This window comes from Oncorhynchus keta, chromosome 37, assembly GCF_023373465.1.
Source record: "Oncorhynchus keta strain PuntledgeMale-10-30-2019 chromosome 37, Oket_V2, whole genome shotgun sequence".
NCBI classification, from domain to species: Eukaryota; Metazoa; Chordata; class Actinopteri; order Salmoniformes; family Salmonidae; genus Oncorhynchus; species Oncorhynchus keta.
Genome location: NC_068457.1, coordinates 11438450 through 11453022, shown reverse-complemented (window position 1 = coordinate 11453022; position 14573 = coordinate 11438450). Strand labels below are relative to the sequence as shown.

Here is a 14573-nt window from a genome sequence, read left to right as displayed (position 1 = left end):
GGAGTATGAATCTGCAGGTAGCTAAAGCTAACCAAACAGGTTCAGCTAACTGCCTAACATTAGTCTATAACGAGCAATGCAAATGGTTTTCTGAGATACAAATAACAATACTACACAGAACCCTACACGTAACATTAGCTAGTGAGCCAGCAAGAAAACATTCGCTAGCTAGCTAACAGTACTCTTTAACTTTCAATGAATATGACTTTACAGTACTATCTGAAAATGTAGTTAGACTTACCCGTCCGTATACATGGATGAACACTTCAAGGCAGCATGTCTTCTATGTTTGCGTTGTAGCTAGCGACAGCTTGTCTGGCCCGTTGTTGTGTCAAGGCACCCCGGTTCACACGGACCGTGTGCAGAAAGTAGTCCATCTCAACTTTTCCCCCACTGATCTTTGTCATTAGCGCCTGCTAAATTCTGGGCAGCAATGTTGTTGAGAGCAGTAGCAACACTTTTGCAGTTCCCCATGGCAAACGTTATGTCTTTCAAAAAAATATGCGGTAGCAAAGATTATCTACACATACTGAGAAGCTCACATGATAGTGTGCTACATGGCAGACCAATCTGAACTCGTCTCTTGACATTATCTCAGCCAATCATGGCGAGCTGGAAGAGCCTTGTCTTTTGGCTAAACCAACTAGGCTCGTAATTTAACAATTTTATTCGTATTTACAGATGGCATAGAAGTTTGTTATTAAGGCACACGAAAGTTCACATGTTCCAGAAGGCATTTCTGCCTTTAAAAAATGAAATACGTGAGACATACGCCTAGCTTCGTGAAACGGGACACACATTTTTATTTCATTTTAAAACGAATTGCAATATTCATTCAAGCTTAATTTATGAATTCAATTATTACATTAGTGCATTACAAATTAAAAAGTCTTACATTCAAATGCAATATCCTAATACAAATTCAAAATGATGGAATTCTAATTCAATATCCTAATACAGAAACTAAATTGTGGAATTCTAATGTAATATCCTAATATGAAATCGACATTATGGAATTCAAATACAATTTTTGTTGCCACTGAAATAGCTCCATATCTCTTTTGCTTTCTCTCTGCACAACTGATTTAAAAACTATTGACAAGTACTGAGAAGGTGAAAAGAGGACAATATGTTTCTCAAAGTAAAAATCATGAAAAAAGTCAAAGGGGAATTTTCTCTAGGCCATTATCATTACCTTGGCAGCCAGTCAGGTCTTCACCACACACAGATGAGAGTTCCTCTCCACTTAACTGTTCAGCATATATATTGGCTTAGAAGATTTCATATTCATCTATTAGGGTCCTGCCACCTAGGGAGGGAATGCAATCAACTGACTTCGATGCAAGAGGTATTTACCTGCATCTAAATTCATCGTTGGAAGAAAAACACCACACACAGCAATAATGTGAAGGGAGGGTGTAGTAGTAGCAATGGCTGTGTACTAGCGAGCTATAAGCTGGTTACAGTGGACTTTATGCCTTTATAGGCCCTTCCCCAATGGTAGGGAGTCAGACTCCTCCCTCATTCCTGCCCACTCTTTATTTGGTTTGCTACCTTGTCACCATGGCGATCGATACCACTCGGTAATGGCTGCTTGGAGAGCCGAGGGACTTGAATGACAGACGGTGGTGGGACCGAGCTGAGCATGTCCCAGGCTGAGCTGCCTGACTCTGAGCTGAGTGATGGAACGCTGTAGCCTGGATTAATTAACTTCCAGTCGAGTCTGGAGTATTCATGCTCAGTGAACCCCACCCCATTACCCCTAGCATAAACAACATGCCAATTAAGAAGAAGAGCTGGTGTGCGTCCAAAATGACACCCTACTCTTTTTATAGGGCCATAGGGCTCTTGTCAAAAGTAGTGCACTGTAAAGGGAATAGGGTCCAATTTGGGACGGAGCCCTGGTATACTCTACAGACACACTCCATGCATGGTCCTGTGTTTTCACTGGTTGTCTTAAGATAGATATTTTGACATGCAGTTTGAGACAGAACCAGACTAGACAGATCATGTAGCTAATGAAGACAACATATTAAATGATCTTGGCACTTTGGCAAAGTTTTTCTCTTTCTGCCTCATAATGACAACCATTTTCTTCGCCCCCAACCTCTTGCATGGGGGCCTTATACACTGTAAGTCTACAAATGTCAAAGACAATCTACTTCGCCCCAGGAACTGCAAAGAAAATGGATTGAATTGCAAAACAATTGTAGATTTTCCTTCTGTCAAGTTAGTTTGAAGAGAGATCAATACATTGACCCGTGGGAAGGAAAGAGGGGCATCATTGTAAAGCAATTTTACACCATACAGGAAGCAAACCCTTGTATGCAAATACCACTAGAGACCCTGCAAACCCAATGTAGCGACACACTTGGCTAGTTTTTTCTTTCCCCTTACTGAGCAGAGTGGCAATTTATCAAGTCTGCAAGTCAATGGATTTGGATCGGCTAAACTATTTACAAATCCCGATATAACATTTTTAAAGTGTTGGTTGTTAAATTGCCAGCGTTGATAAACTCTAAATTGATAACTTCATGAGGTTCATGAGGAGTGATTCTGCACAAAGTGAATAGGAGTAGAGGACAGAATTGCAACAAGACACAGTATATCCATTTATATGGAAACGCATGACTTCATTGTGTTAGACAGCAAATGAAGAAGAGGTCTTATTCAATAGCACGTGTTCCAAATCCTGTGCATCATCCAACATTTCTTACGAACTCACATTTAAAAAAAAAAAAAAAATGTCCATGAAGCTTTTCTTTAGAAAATACTGTGATATTTTATTAAAAATGCTGCAGAAAATCTTTATACAGGTGTCCAGCCAGAAATATCATCTATCACTTAAGGCAAAACTGCAAACAATATCAGACAAACTAAAATCATTTCAAATCCTACATCAAAACCCTTGGTATCTTGCCAGTTGATGGACCAATGGTAAGGATATATTTTTTTCATTGAATTTACAAATGTAGCATTATTATCAACCTTTTTATATGGACTTGCTTTCGTTTTTTTTTTCGGTAATAGGATGCAGAACGGAAATAATTTGGGTTAATGTTGACTTCATATTGTACTTATAATTGTTATTATTAATAATATCATGTATCATTATTATTATTTACATTCATTCACTTGTGTTGTAGTAACCCAACATATCAAAAGCCTGGCACAATACTTTACATATTGCTAGCATATGACAATTTGAAATATCTAACATATACTTCTTTACAAACATATCCAACTAATATTGATACCAAAATCCACTGCCTTTTTTGTCTAAGTAATACATTTCTGGTCACATTTGAAGCTCAGGCAGTGGTGAGATTGCTGCTAGACATAAATGTTTTTAAAAAAGCTTACAAACAAAACGATCAAAAGCAGAACAAGATGAATCGGGTGACAAAAAAAAATGGACTCAAGCTATCGAAACCTCATTTTGAGACAGAATCAGAATGCTGTCGGAAAATGGAGATTATAAAGCAGTTCCCGGACTAGCGTTGTGTCAGAAATGGATCACACGGGACAATATAATGGTTGTCTAGACGATGCACAGTATTCTCCCAAAATGGATAGTGTTTTTTTTTTAAATCTGCTGCTGTGAAAACAGATTTTAATACAACAACAAAAAATGAATAATGGCTGATACTGTTTATTTACACTCACCTCAACAGAAAGAACACGCTTGGAAAAGCCATAGTTAAAACTCAAACAACAATAGAAGTTCTTTAAAGTTCTCTTTTTTTTTGTTTATTTTCACTCACAACTATATACTGTTTTTTTTTTTTTTACAAAGTTTTCATAAATACATTTCAGGCTGGGGGTAGTTTCAAATTCAGTGCCCATGACTAGTCTGTCATACTTTACTAATGCAGTAGAGTGGTATTTCACTGTACAATTGTGTGTTATTGTCCTCTGATGTACTTAAATGGCACAAAAAGATATTTGAGTAATCCTTGTCATCACTGTAACCCTTCGTGTTTTGTATTGTTTTTTTCAAGCATTCTAAAGCCGATTATTCCACTTGTCTTCAGGTGTTGATCTTTTGGTAAAAACTCTCTTCGATTCTTTCGAGAAGCTTCACTCTGAAAACGGCGTTACTATGGTAACATTCACTTTTCAAACGCGTCATTAGAAGTTCCTATTTGACTTTGATATATACTGTTCAAGAAGGCATGGTAGCAAAATAACATCTCGTCCACTGAGATGAGTTCTGTGTGAAACACAGTCAGTCACTCTGCTCTCGTTCCTCCGTGTTTGTCCAACACAGGCCAGGCCACATGGACGTTTGACTTCTCCACATTGAGCTATACCCTGGTGGTGGAGTGTCCATGGGGCAGGTTGGTACTGTTCTGACTGCCGCCAAACGTGTTGAAGTTGTGAAGCGGCTGCATGGCGGCCAGCGAGTTGGGGATCATGGTTATGGTGCTGGGTGTCATGAGGGGGATGTCGTCTGGCGACCTACGCAGCGTGAGGGTGTAGTCGGGGGGGCAGGTGAGGCGCAGCGCGTCGTGGGCCTGGAGCGACTCACACTCGTGGTGGTGCTCGTGATCCGTCTGCTGCTGCTGCTTCATCTGCAGGGACATCAGCTCCTCGCTTTGCAGGTGGGCGATGTCATTGGCGCAGACCGCCGCGTTGGCCGGCCCGGCGGAGATACGCTGTGGGCTTGGCCCGCGCCGGTTTGACTCGTGCCGCCGCTTGTCCTTCTTGTAGTAGAGCGCGGCGAACGCCAGGATGTTGAGGAAGAGCAGCGAGGCTCCCACGGCGATGGTGACGCTCAGCTCCGTGGAATAGTCCCGTTTAGTCTCGATAACCACGGCTGATTCGTCGGTGAGGTCCTCACCTTTCCGCTGGTCGGTGGTCTGCTTGGTGTTAGCGGAGGGAACCCCAGGGTGGCGGGTGGTAGAAGGCCGATTCCCCGGGAAACGCTTGGTGTAAGGAAACGGGGTGGTGTCCTGCGGCGGTATCTTGGTCGTTGTGGATACATACTGGAACAACTCATTTATGTTGTGGAGGTGTGGAACTAGTTCCAGCCAGAAGGCTACCTTAGTGGCCCGGTAGTGGTCCCTGACCCTGGGTTTCAGGCCGATGTGCAGGTAGAGCTGGTCCTTGGGGTTGTACTTCGACCAGGCAACCTCTTCAAAGCGGTTGGGTTTTGTATGGATGAACTTGGTGTCCTGAGGAACGGGCTGGTTTGGATCTCTGAAATAGAGAAGATTAAAAAAAGCATTTGTAATTATGAAATCATTATTTCAATTGTCCTTTCCAGGACAGTATTCTACAAGATGTTTAAAAAAGAGAGAAAAAAAGAGAGAAAAAAGGGAAGCATTCTGAATAATGGCCACCTAAGCACTATTTTATCTCCAGGCCTGTGAGTCAATGCTCGTGAAATTGAAAATTATTGACCCAAAATATTAAAATATACTAGAAAGAAATGTTATGTTATATTCCTCCCTGTAATATTTTCTTTAAGCCCACTAAAGGGAATCTTCAGATAAAATCACAAATGGCCACTAAAACTACGCAGTAGATTCACTTTAGTGCCGAGTCATACTACTGTACAGTTACAAGACTCAAATAATTGATTCATACAAAGCATATCCTGTGCCCCCGTTTTTAACGTTCATAACAAACACCTCCTGTTATTCATAGAAAAAAATCTGCAATAGTATGAAATGTCCCAATGTCCTAGATCATGTTAACATTTTACTGTAGTGCAGCCATTTTATCCTCCCATTGACATTTTGAAGTAGACATTATAGTGGACTACCTCAGAGTTGGAATCGAGCAATTCTCCTGTGACATTGTGACTGTGATTTCATTAACTTTCAAAGGGAGACCGAGGCAAGGAGCACAGTCGAGACGACAACCTTGGAGCCTGACACTGTTGAGTGAGTGGAAGGGCAAGAGGAATGGAATGGGAAGTGGGAATGTCCAGCTGAATGCTGAACAGAAATGCAGGCCTCATCTTGAGTCAAACACTGCACTCAGGCACCAGGGGACAGTCAGTACCCATCAGACCATTCAAGATGACCTCCGAAGCAGACATGGGTTCAAATACTATTTGACATCATTTCAAATACTTTAGCTGGGTTTGATTTAGCTTGCTTGACCCAATGAAACCGGTTGAACAGGCGGAAAACAGCTAACCCCGGACCACCTGGCACTCCAGGCAGACTAGCTCAAATATATTTGATCAATGTCTAAATAGCTATGTACCCAGAGGTCCGCTCTGCTTCCGAAACGAGCTCTTTGAGTACAGAGAGCCTGTGAGACTGGGAGAAGGCGGCCTTTATCACAGCTCCATCCGTCCATCAGCCGGCCTACTAGATAACAGTGGTCTCAGGGGATCAGGATATATTTAACTGGCTAATCCGGCATGACAGTATCTCCGGCTGTTTAATCCTGTCATTACCGATCACAGCAGGATCTAAGTATGTCACTAACTTGTCAATGGAAGCACGGGCAGAGCGAGAGAGAAACATTGAAAATATGTCTGCGCATCCCTGGAGAGTCGGATTCAATTAGATCTGATTCAATATGCTATTATTCAATACAAAGCTAATCTTGTGTCGTTTTGCTATGTCATTCTATTTGAGAGAACTTGTATATTTGGTTGCATCAGTCTTTGAACGTCCTGGGCCACATCCACTATTATACAATTGCAAAGATGTTACCAAAACGGGTATATTGCTCACGGTACTTTGTGTCAAACCCTAGTGCCGTGCTGACTATTTATTAAACACTACAGTCTTTTGTTAGTAACATCTTCTCATTTGACATGTTTTAACACTGTCAAAATGTCACCTCTGGGTAAATGAAGATAATCTCCCTGAAATGGATTCAGTCACTGTCTAGTAATAGTTACATACTGTACATAGTGTATGTCCATATGCTCCAGCTAGCATGTGGATCCCGGTACAATATCACATAAAGGCCCGTAGCCCTGATTACAATCATATGGAAGCGTCTGCTGTAACAATATGCCATTTTCTTCCGACACCAAAGACGTGGAATAAAGACAACGCTCCAGCCATCCTGTGCCCATCGGGCTGATACATACTTAGCAAGCTATTCACATGCGTCTCAGAAGGTCCATGAAACATGTGCTTCCACCATGCTGTCAATCTGTCTTGTGTGATAACAGAAGTACATTCAGATGGAGGGCTAGTCCACACGTCCTAAGAGACTTTGTCGTCGCAGGTTTATGGAAATAGCAAAGTCACAGATATAAATAAACCCCATGTCGGTCTACCCAGATTCAGCTTTCTCACCAGAGGGAGGTGGCTTGCACATAATACTGCCATGTATCTACTCAGATACTCACAAATGTATCCAATCCTATCTCCCTCTGCTTGACACAAAGCCTCTCTTTGCAGATGTAACAAAAAAAAAATCTAATTTTCCAGTCTGCCATGTGTTCACAGCTGTCTTAATTTTTTGTTTTGGCTATAGCCTGTGTGTGCAGTGTATACTAAGAAACGACATGCACTCACGCAACCATGCTCGCATGGATACACACACGCCTCACTCACTGTTCAGGCCTCTATCCACTACGAATAAGAAGAAGGCTTACCTGTGTATTGTGCTTTTCTATTTTGTATTTCACTCACTTTGAAAGCACTGAGATGCGTAGTTTAATGATATGCCTCTCCTCCCTCCGAATCCCCTGTCTATTGTTGGGAGCCCTTTTTTCTGAAAAACCCTCTATCTAGAGAGGACATTGAGGATCGCAACGGGAGTGTTTGCCTGCAGTTGGAGAGACTTGTGAAAAACGGGCACTCTCGAGGCGATGAATTTTCTTTTGGGTTCCTGCTTTGTTTGAAGCAGCACTACGGGAAAGCAAAAAGCACTCAGAGTAAAAGAGCCTCCCCATGTCAATAACGTTGCCAATCTATCCCCTGCTGAACTGGCATCAGTTGGACGCTAGCCAAGCCGGAGAGCTGGGGTAGGGCATTCTACAGCCTATGAAGCTTTTCAAGAATGTATTTATTCACCTAAAAATTAATTTTCAGTGTGACTGGGTCGCAAACATCCTGCTACCTGGCTAATCCCAGGGTTCAGGAAACAAAGACGTGATCCAAATATCAAGTGATATTTGCAAACTGCAAAGCCTTAATGAAAACCAAAGCCTCTATAAGACTAGAAACACTGATTTGTTCCGTTTGGGCGAAGCTATGCTCCCATAACTTGCAACGTGTCTTCTCGATCCATGACGGATATTTATCCACTTGAAACAAACAATCTGACAGACAGTAGTATAAACAGAATTGGACAACCTACCCTGTCTTGGCGAAGTTAGTCCAGTAAGTCATAACAACCGCGCTGAGCATGACGTCGTTCTTGGAAAAGTTGCAGTTGAACAGGTCCGTGGGTCCGATCATGGGGATCCCGAACACATAGGGAACCTCGTCCCCATGTGCCGAGTCAGCCCAGCTAGGCTTCATGTCGCTCTGGCAGTGGTGGTAGAAGGCGTAAAAATACGTCGGCGAACCATACTGGGCATGGAGGTCCGCTGTGGCTACGGCCGGCGCCACCCACTGGTGGTCGGTGAAGAGTGCGACTAACGTCTTCCTCCTTGTCTCTGGGTTCTCCTTGTCGGCCCAGTCAGTGTACATGAACTTAATGGTCTCCCTTAGCGTGTCCTTGCCCTCCGGGTAGCCGTAGAGGTGATCCACAAAGTCCGACACGGCAAAGTCGAAGTCGTTGGCCGAGACGCCGTCCTCGCTGTCCACGCTGCCCTCCACAAACTTGAACCCTTCGCCTTGGTTGACCCCCAGCATGATGTCGTAGTTGAGGAACTCGCCCTGCTCCATGAGGATCTGGGGGTCGTCCGGGATGACATCGCCGTCGATGACGGGGCCGAAGGCGATGTGGTATTTTGCGGGTAAGATGTTCTGTTCGATCAGCTCCTTGTAGTTCTTGCTCTGGAGACACTCCACCAGGTCGATGGTGTCCAGCATGTTGCAGCCCACCTTCTCAGCCAGCATCCGTGTGTACTTGGCAGGCTGGTAGTTAACCGCCCAGCTGGACAGAGCTGTACCACTCTGGATGATGGCTTTCTGGAAGAGATCTGAAAGGGTGAAAACTGATGTTAGACACAAGTCTAAGTCTAATCTCACACATGGTGTTTGGTGTTTTTCACAAATGGAAAACATTTATTGCAATAAAACTGGTTAAAGAATACACACCCCTGGAACAGCCACATTGGTATTAACTCAGTATAGAAATAATTGGTATTTTCTGGTATTATTTAAGTAATTCTGATGTAACAACTTCGGTGAGTTACAGTATACTGCATATTATCCTATACTGACACAATATGCAGCATAAGGATGATTAAGGAGATGGACAGGGACACCACATCTCGTCAACGCTGGTCATAATAAATGAATCAGACTGAAAATAAAATACAGATTTGTTTATTCTGCAATGAGGCTTCAGGACACTTATTCATCCTGAATTATGTTTTTGGTCTGTCTGCCACTGCCACTCTGCAAATAGGCCACAGCGCACTAGGAATACTTCTTGTATGTTACATCTCTTCCAGTATTTTCTTAGTTCTATTTATATCCTTGTGATGGAGACTCAAAAAGGACGACATGAAAAGTACGTTTCCGAGCCACAGAAGACGTCTCCCGCTAGGCCTAGTTAGCAATAGAGGTTTATTTAGCCCCCCATTTACCCTGGATGAAGAATATCAGTTAAAACCTGACTCACCAGAAGGGAATTTAAATATGTTGCATATGCCTCCTGTGTTTACCTCAGTCTGCTTGCTGAGGCGTGCCCGTGGAGCCGTGAAATAGAAACATATCATGTCCTACAAAGGGAGCAGCGACGAGGGGCTACGGCTTCCATGCCACCTGGGTCTGGCTAAAGGGGGTGATGCAAGAACATAGCTGCCTGACTAACAACAGCCCTAGCAAATCCGATTCCATCACCACACCAAACCAGATGATAGGATACTGGGCTAACCTCGGTAACCCAGAACCAAATCTCGTGGGATTTGGATTTTATTCCGGGGGGTATTGGTAAAATGTTTGCTCCTAGTGTGAGTGATGGGACCAGGGTGGCAGATGTTAAGGAAATGATCCACTCAAAAATGATCTTTCATATTTGTTTCATTAGTCCACTGATGATACAGTCCCGAAATGTTTTGCATGTCAGCGATCAAGTCTTCAAGATATCAGTACGGGAGTTGTAGCGATAAAACAAGATAGTAATTACTAACAATTGGATACCACGACATTGGGGAGAAAAGGGGGTAAAATTAAACAAATAAAAAATATTATGTTGTGGGGGTGTTTTGCTGCAGGAGGGACTGGTGCACTTCCCAAAATAGATGGCATCATGAGGCAGGAACATTATGTGGATCTATTGAAGCAACATCTCAAGACATCAGTCAGGAAGTTACAGCTTGGTCACAAATGGGTCTTTAAAATGGACAATGACCCCAAGCATACTTCCAAAGTTGTGGCAAAATGGCTTAAGGACAACAATGTCAAGGTATTGGAGTGGACATCACAAAGCCCTGACCTCAATCCTTATAGAAAATGTGTTGCCAGAACTGAAAAAGTGTGTGCGAGCAAGGAGGCCAACACACCTGACTCAGTGACACCAGCTCTTAGTATTTGGTAGCATTGCCTTTAAATTGTTTAACTTGGGTCAAAATTCACCCAACTTATTGTGGAAGGCTAACCCGAAAGTTTGACCCCAGTTAAACAATTTAAAGGAAATGCTACCAAATACTAATTTAGTGTATGTAAACTTCTGACCCACTGGGAATGTGATGAAAGAAATTGAAGCTGAAATAAATCATTCTCTCTACTATCACGCTGACATTTCACATTCTTAAAATGAAGTGGTGATCCTAACTGACCTACGACAGGGACTTTTTTACTAGGTTTAAATGTCAGGAATTGTGAAAAACTGAGTTTAAATGTATTTGGCTAAGGTGTATGTAAATGTCCGACTTCAACTGTACATACAGTGCCAGTCAAGGGTTTTTCTTTATTTTTTACTATTTTCTACATTGTAGACATCACATCTATGGAATAACACATATGGAATCATGTCGTAACCCAAAAAGTGTTAAAGAAATCAAAATATATTTTATATTTGAGATTCTTCAAAGTAGCCACCCTTTGCCTTGATGACAGCTTCGCATGCTCTTGGCATTCAATATTTGAATTGGACTTCTGACAGAATGACGATGAAAGAAGAATTCATCGTGGAATGTTCTTTTATTGGACATAATCCAGAACTAGATGTTTTCCCCTGAGGCTACTCCTGCTGTTGTCACTCAGTAGCAACAGCGGACATGGGGAGAAATTAAAGTCCATAGACGAGTGCAAGACATGTCCATTTCCTGCCATAACTGATATTGATTCATATTGACGGAAATAAAGTCTGAAGTTGTGTGATGTTGAGATCTAGCTGGGATTTTGCCCTATGGAGACTGATTAGGTAATGCTGTTTTCACAGTCACTTACTCAAACAGCTCCTGGTGAGATTCAGCTGCAGAGAAAGAGAGCGAGGAAGAGCGCGAGAGAGAAAGTACAGCTAGCTATTCAATTGTCTATCTCTGCGGGCGTCCCAACTGACATCCTATTCCCTATATACTGCACTACTTCTGACCAGAGAAATGAAGTGCACTACAAGGAATATGATACCATTTGGGACGCAGCCTTTGTTTGCCTCCACTACAATGAGAGGTGCACTGGGCTGTAGGAGAACAACAGTGACACTTAATGACACATTTCTAAGGAAACTACTTTCGAATGATAATTCGTTTTTAAACAACGAGATATAAATGTACTATAATGTTACGGGGGTGAGCCATTCTAATGTTCTTGATACCCAGCTACCACTTTTCTCTGGCTGGTCACACACATATCTAGTGACTGAGGCAGGCAATATTTGACACTTGAGTGAACCTGTGAACACACTCCAGTTGTTATCCCTGCCATGTGGCGATGAAATGTGACGCTCCATGTTCAGGTGTATTCTGACTGCTGAAAATAAATCGTAGGGGCTGCGGCCCCAAATTGAACCGTATTCCCTATGTAAATGCGGTATGTTTGATCAGGCGCCATAGGACTCCGGTCAAACGTAGTGCACTGGGCAGGGAATAGGGTGCCATTTTGGGACACGGCCCTACCCTCCCAGCGAGAGAGGTAATTCCTGTTTGAAACAAAAATCCCTCTGAAGATCTCTATCAAATAAAGCAATACATATAATAAAAGGTATTTGTTTCATTACTACGCTCCAAAATGATAGCTGAAGTTCATATGACCATGAATTGAATTAATAATAATTGGTTGCAGTGTATAAATCTCACAGTGGACATCGAGAATGATTCATTTTATGATTCATTAAACATTCAAAAGGAATTGTATTCACTGACTTTGGCTGAAAAAAAATATAGCACAATCTCAATGATCTCCGAGGAGGTAAGGGAACATTTTTGGGGACTAAAAATACCCTCTACATACCTTCTGAGTAGTGAGAGAGCGTGAGCAAGCTAACACACGATGCCCCTGCACCAGAGCCGAAGATTGTCACTCTCTTTGGATCTCCTTTGAAGGCCTGAATGTTCTCTTTGATCCACCTCAGGGCTTGGATCTGGTCCAGCAGTCCATAGTTCCCCTTGGCTGCCTGGTCCCCTGTGCTTAGGAAGCCTGTGAGAGCAACAAGAGACGGGAACAAACTCATTGATCACCTCCTTCTTGATCTCCCTCTAAAAAAAAAAAGCTTGTCATTGAAACAGAGGGGAGACAGACGGGAGAAATTCATATTGGACAATATTCTGTACTTGGTGGTGATTTAGAGATGTCTCATAAAGTTAAGTACATAAATAAATAAAGCATAACGTGTAAAATACAAGCACATTTAAACGAATACATTATTGCGCCTGCTAACACTTTTCAATGTTGATATTGCTGTCTCTGGGACCATGGGACAGGGAACCGTCGCACACACACACACACAGACACACACACACACACACACACACACACACACACACACACACACACACACACACACACACACACACACACACACACACACACACACACACACACACACACACACACACACACACACACACACACACACACACCTAAAGAACAGTGCTTGCATCCCTAGGAGGCGTCTCAAAACATACAGCAGTAGCCCGTCTTCCACTATATTTATCGCCACAACGGGCGGAGGTAAATGTGGCGGGAATACATTGACGTAAGTTCCAGCGATCAGTGAAATAATGGATGACCTCATCCAGGTATGAATGGCCTGTACAACACAGCACAACGGGAACAGGAACCCTCCCTATGGAACCCATTGGTACCGTTCTATTCATAAGAACGGAAGCACGCGGCGAGTCAGCGACACCTGCGTGCTTCCAGTCTTATTATCCAGTCAAATAGCTAAAACTCTTCAGTAAGTCACAGTGGTTCCAAATGACCTGGGAATCATCCCTTGCTGTTAAGATCGAGAGAATCATGTGGGATAATGTAGGGTTGTACTCCCTCAGTCATTCAACCTGAGATGGCTGGAGTGCTCCTGACCGGACCACCATTATACTGAGAAGACAGAGCGGAAGAGACAGAGAGAGACGAAGCTCCTTTTCATGGTCAACATTTACTTGGTTTGGCTTCAACTATACAGTGGAATATGCAGATAGAGAGAGAAGACAAGTTCCTTTTTCATAGTCTGAATTTCAACCACATGGCTTTGACTTGGATTCGACTCTATATAGCCGAGTGTCAGGCCAGACAGACAAGCTTGTTGATACGCTTGTCAAAATCAGAAACTTGTTGACAAATTAGCTGATTTGTCTAAACCCATTAGGTGGTGGGCCTTTAGAGTCTGCGAGGGACGGCCACCGGGGTGTCTGGTCCTCGCAAGCGCCAGGCCTTGGATCTCTAAGCCGAGCCCCTGGCATAGACAGCCCCCGGGTAGTGTCGCAAATGGTGCCCTATTCCCTACATAGTGTACTACTTTTGACCAGAGCCCTGGTCAAAAGTAGTGCACTATGTAGGGAATATGGTGTCCTTTGGGACACATGCTCAGCTCTCCGCTTCCATCCCAGGGGGGAGAGCCCAGACAGAGCAGTCTACAGGCTACAGGACAAATCGGATGAAAGGATGGAGAGAAGGAGGAAAAGGAGGAGGGAGAAAAGGAAAGATGTCCTGTGGCCCTGTGATAGGGAGCAGATCCAGTTTGTCATGGTCTGGCTGTGAGGTGGAGGGGATAGAGGAATGGAGGAGGGGTAGAGGGGATAGAGGGATGAGGAGGGGTAGAGGGGATAGAGGGATGAGGGATGAGGAGGGGTAGAGAGGATAGAGGGATGGAGGGATGAGGAGGGGTAGAGGGATAGAGGGATGGAGTGATGAGGAGGGGTAGAGGGGATAGAGTAATGGAGTGATGAGGAGGGGTAGAGGGGATTTAGGGATGGAGGGACGAGGAGGGGTGGAAGGGATGGAGGAGAGTTAGAGGGGATAGAGGGATGGGGGGATGAGGATGGGTGGAAAAGATGGAGGGATGGAGGAGGGGTAGAGGGGATAGAGTGA

General features: G+C 43.4%; 1 protein-coding gene across 1 annotated transcript in view; it reads right to left on the bottom strand.

The window, feature by feature from the left end:
• Positions 1–775: 775 nt before the first annotated feature.
• The window catches only part of LOC118370199 (neuroligin-4, X-linked-like), a 75829-nt gene continuing 62031 nt past the window's right edge, over positions 776–14573 (bottom strand). Inside the window, exons 4-6 of the mRNA XM_052499111.1 lie at positions 12495–12680; positions 8284–9073; positions 776–5202 (exon numbers count right to left, since the gene is read on the bottom strand). Of these exons, the coding sequence (XP_052355071.1) occupies positions 4308–5202; positions 8284–9073; positions 12495–12680 (1871 nt within the window). The 3' untranslated portion in view covers positions 776–4307. The remainder of the gene's footprint in view (positions 5203–8283; positions 9074–12494; positions 12681–14573) is intronic.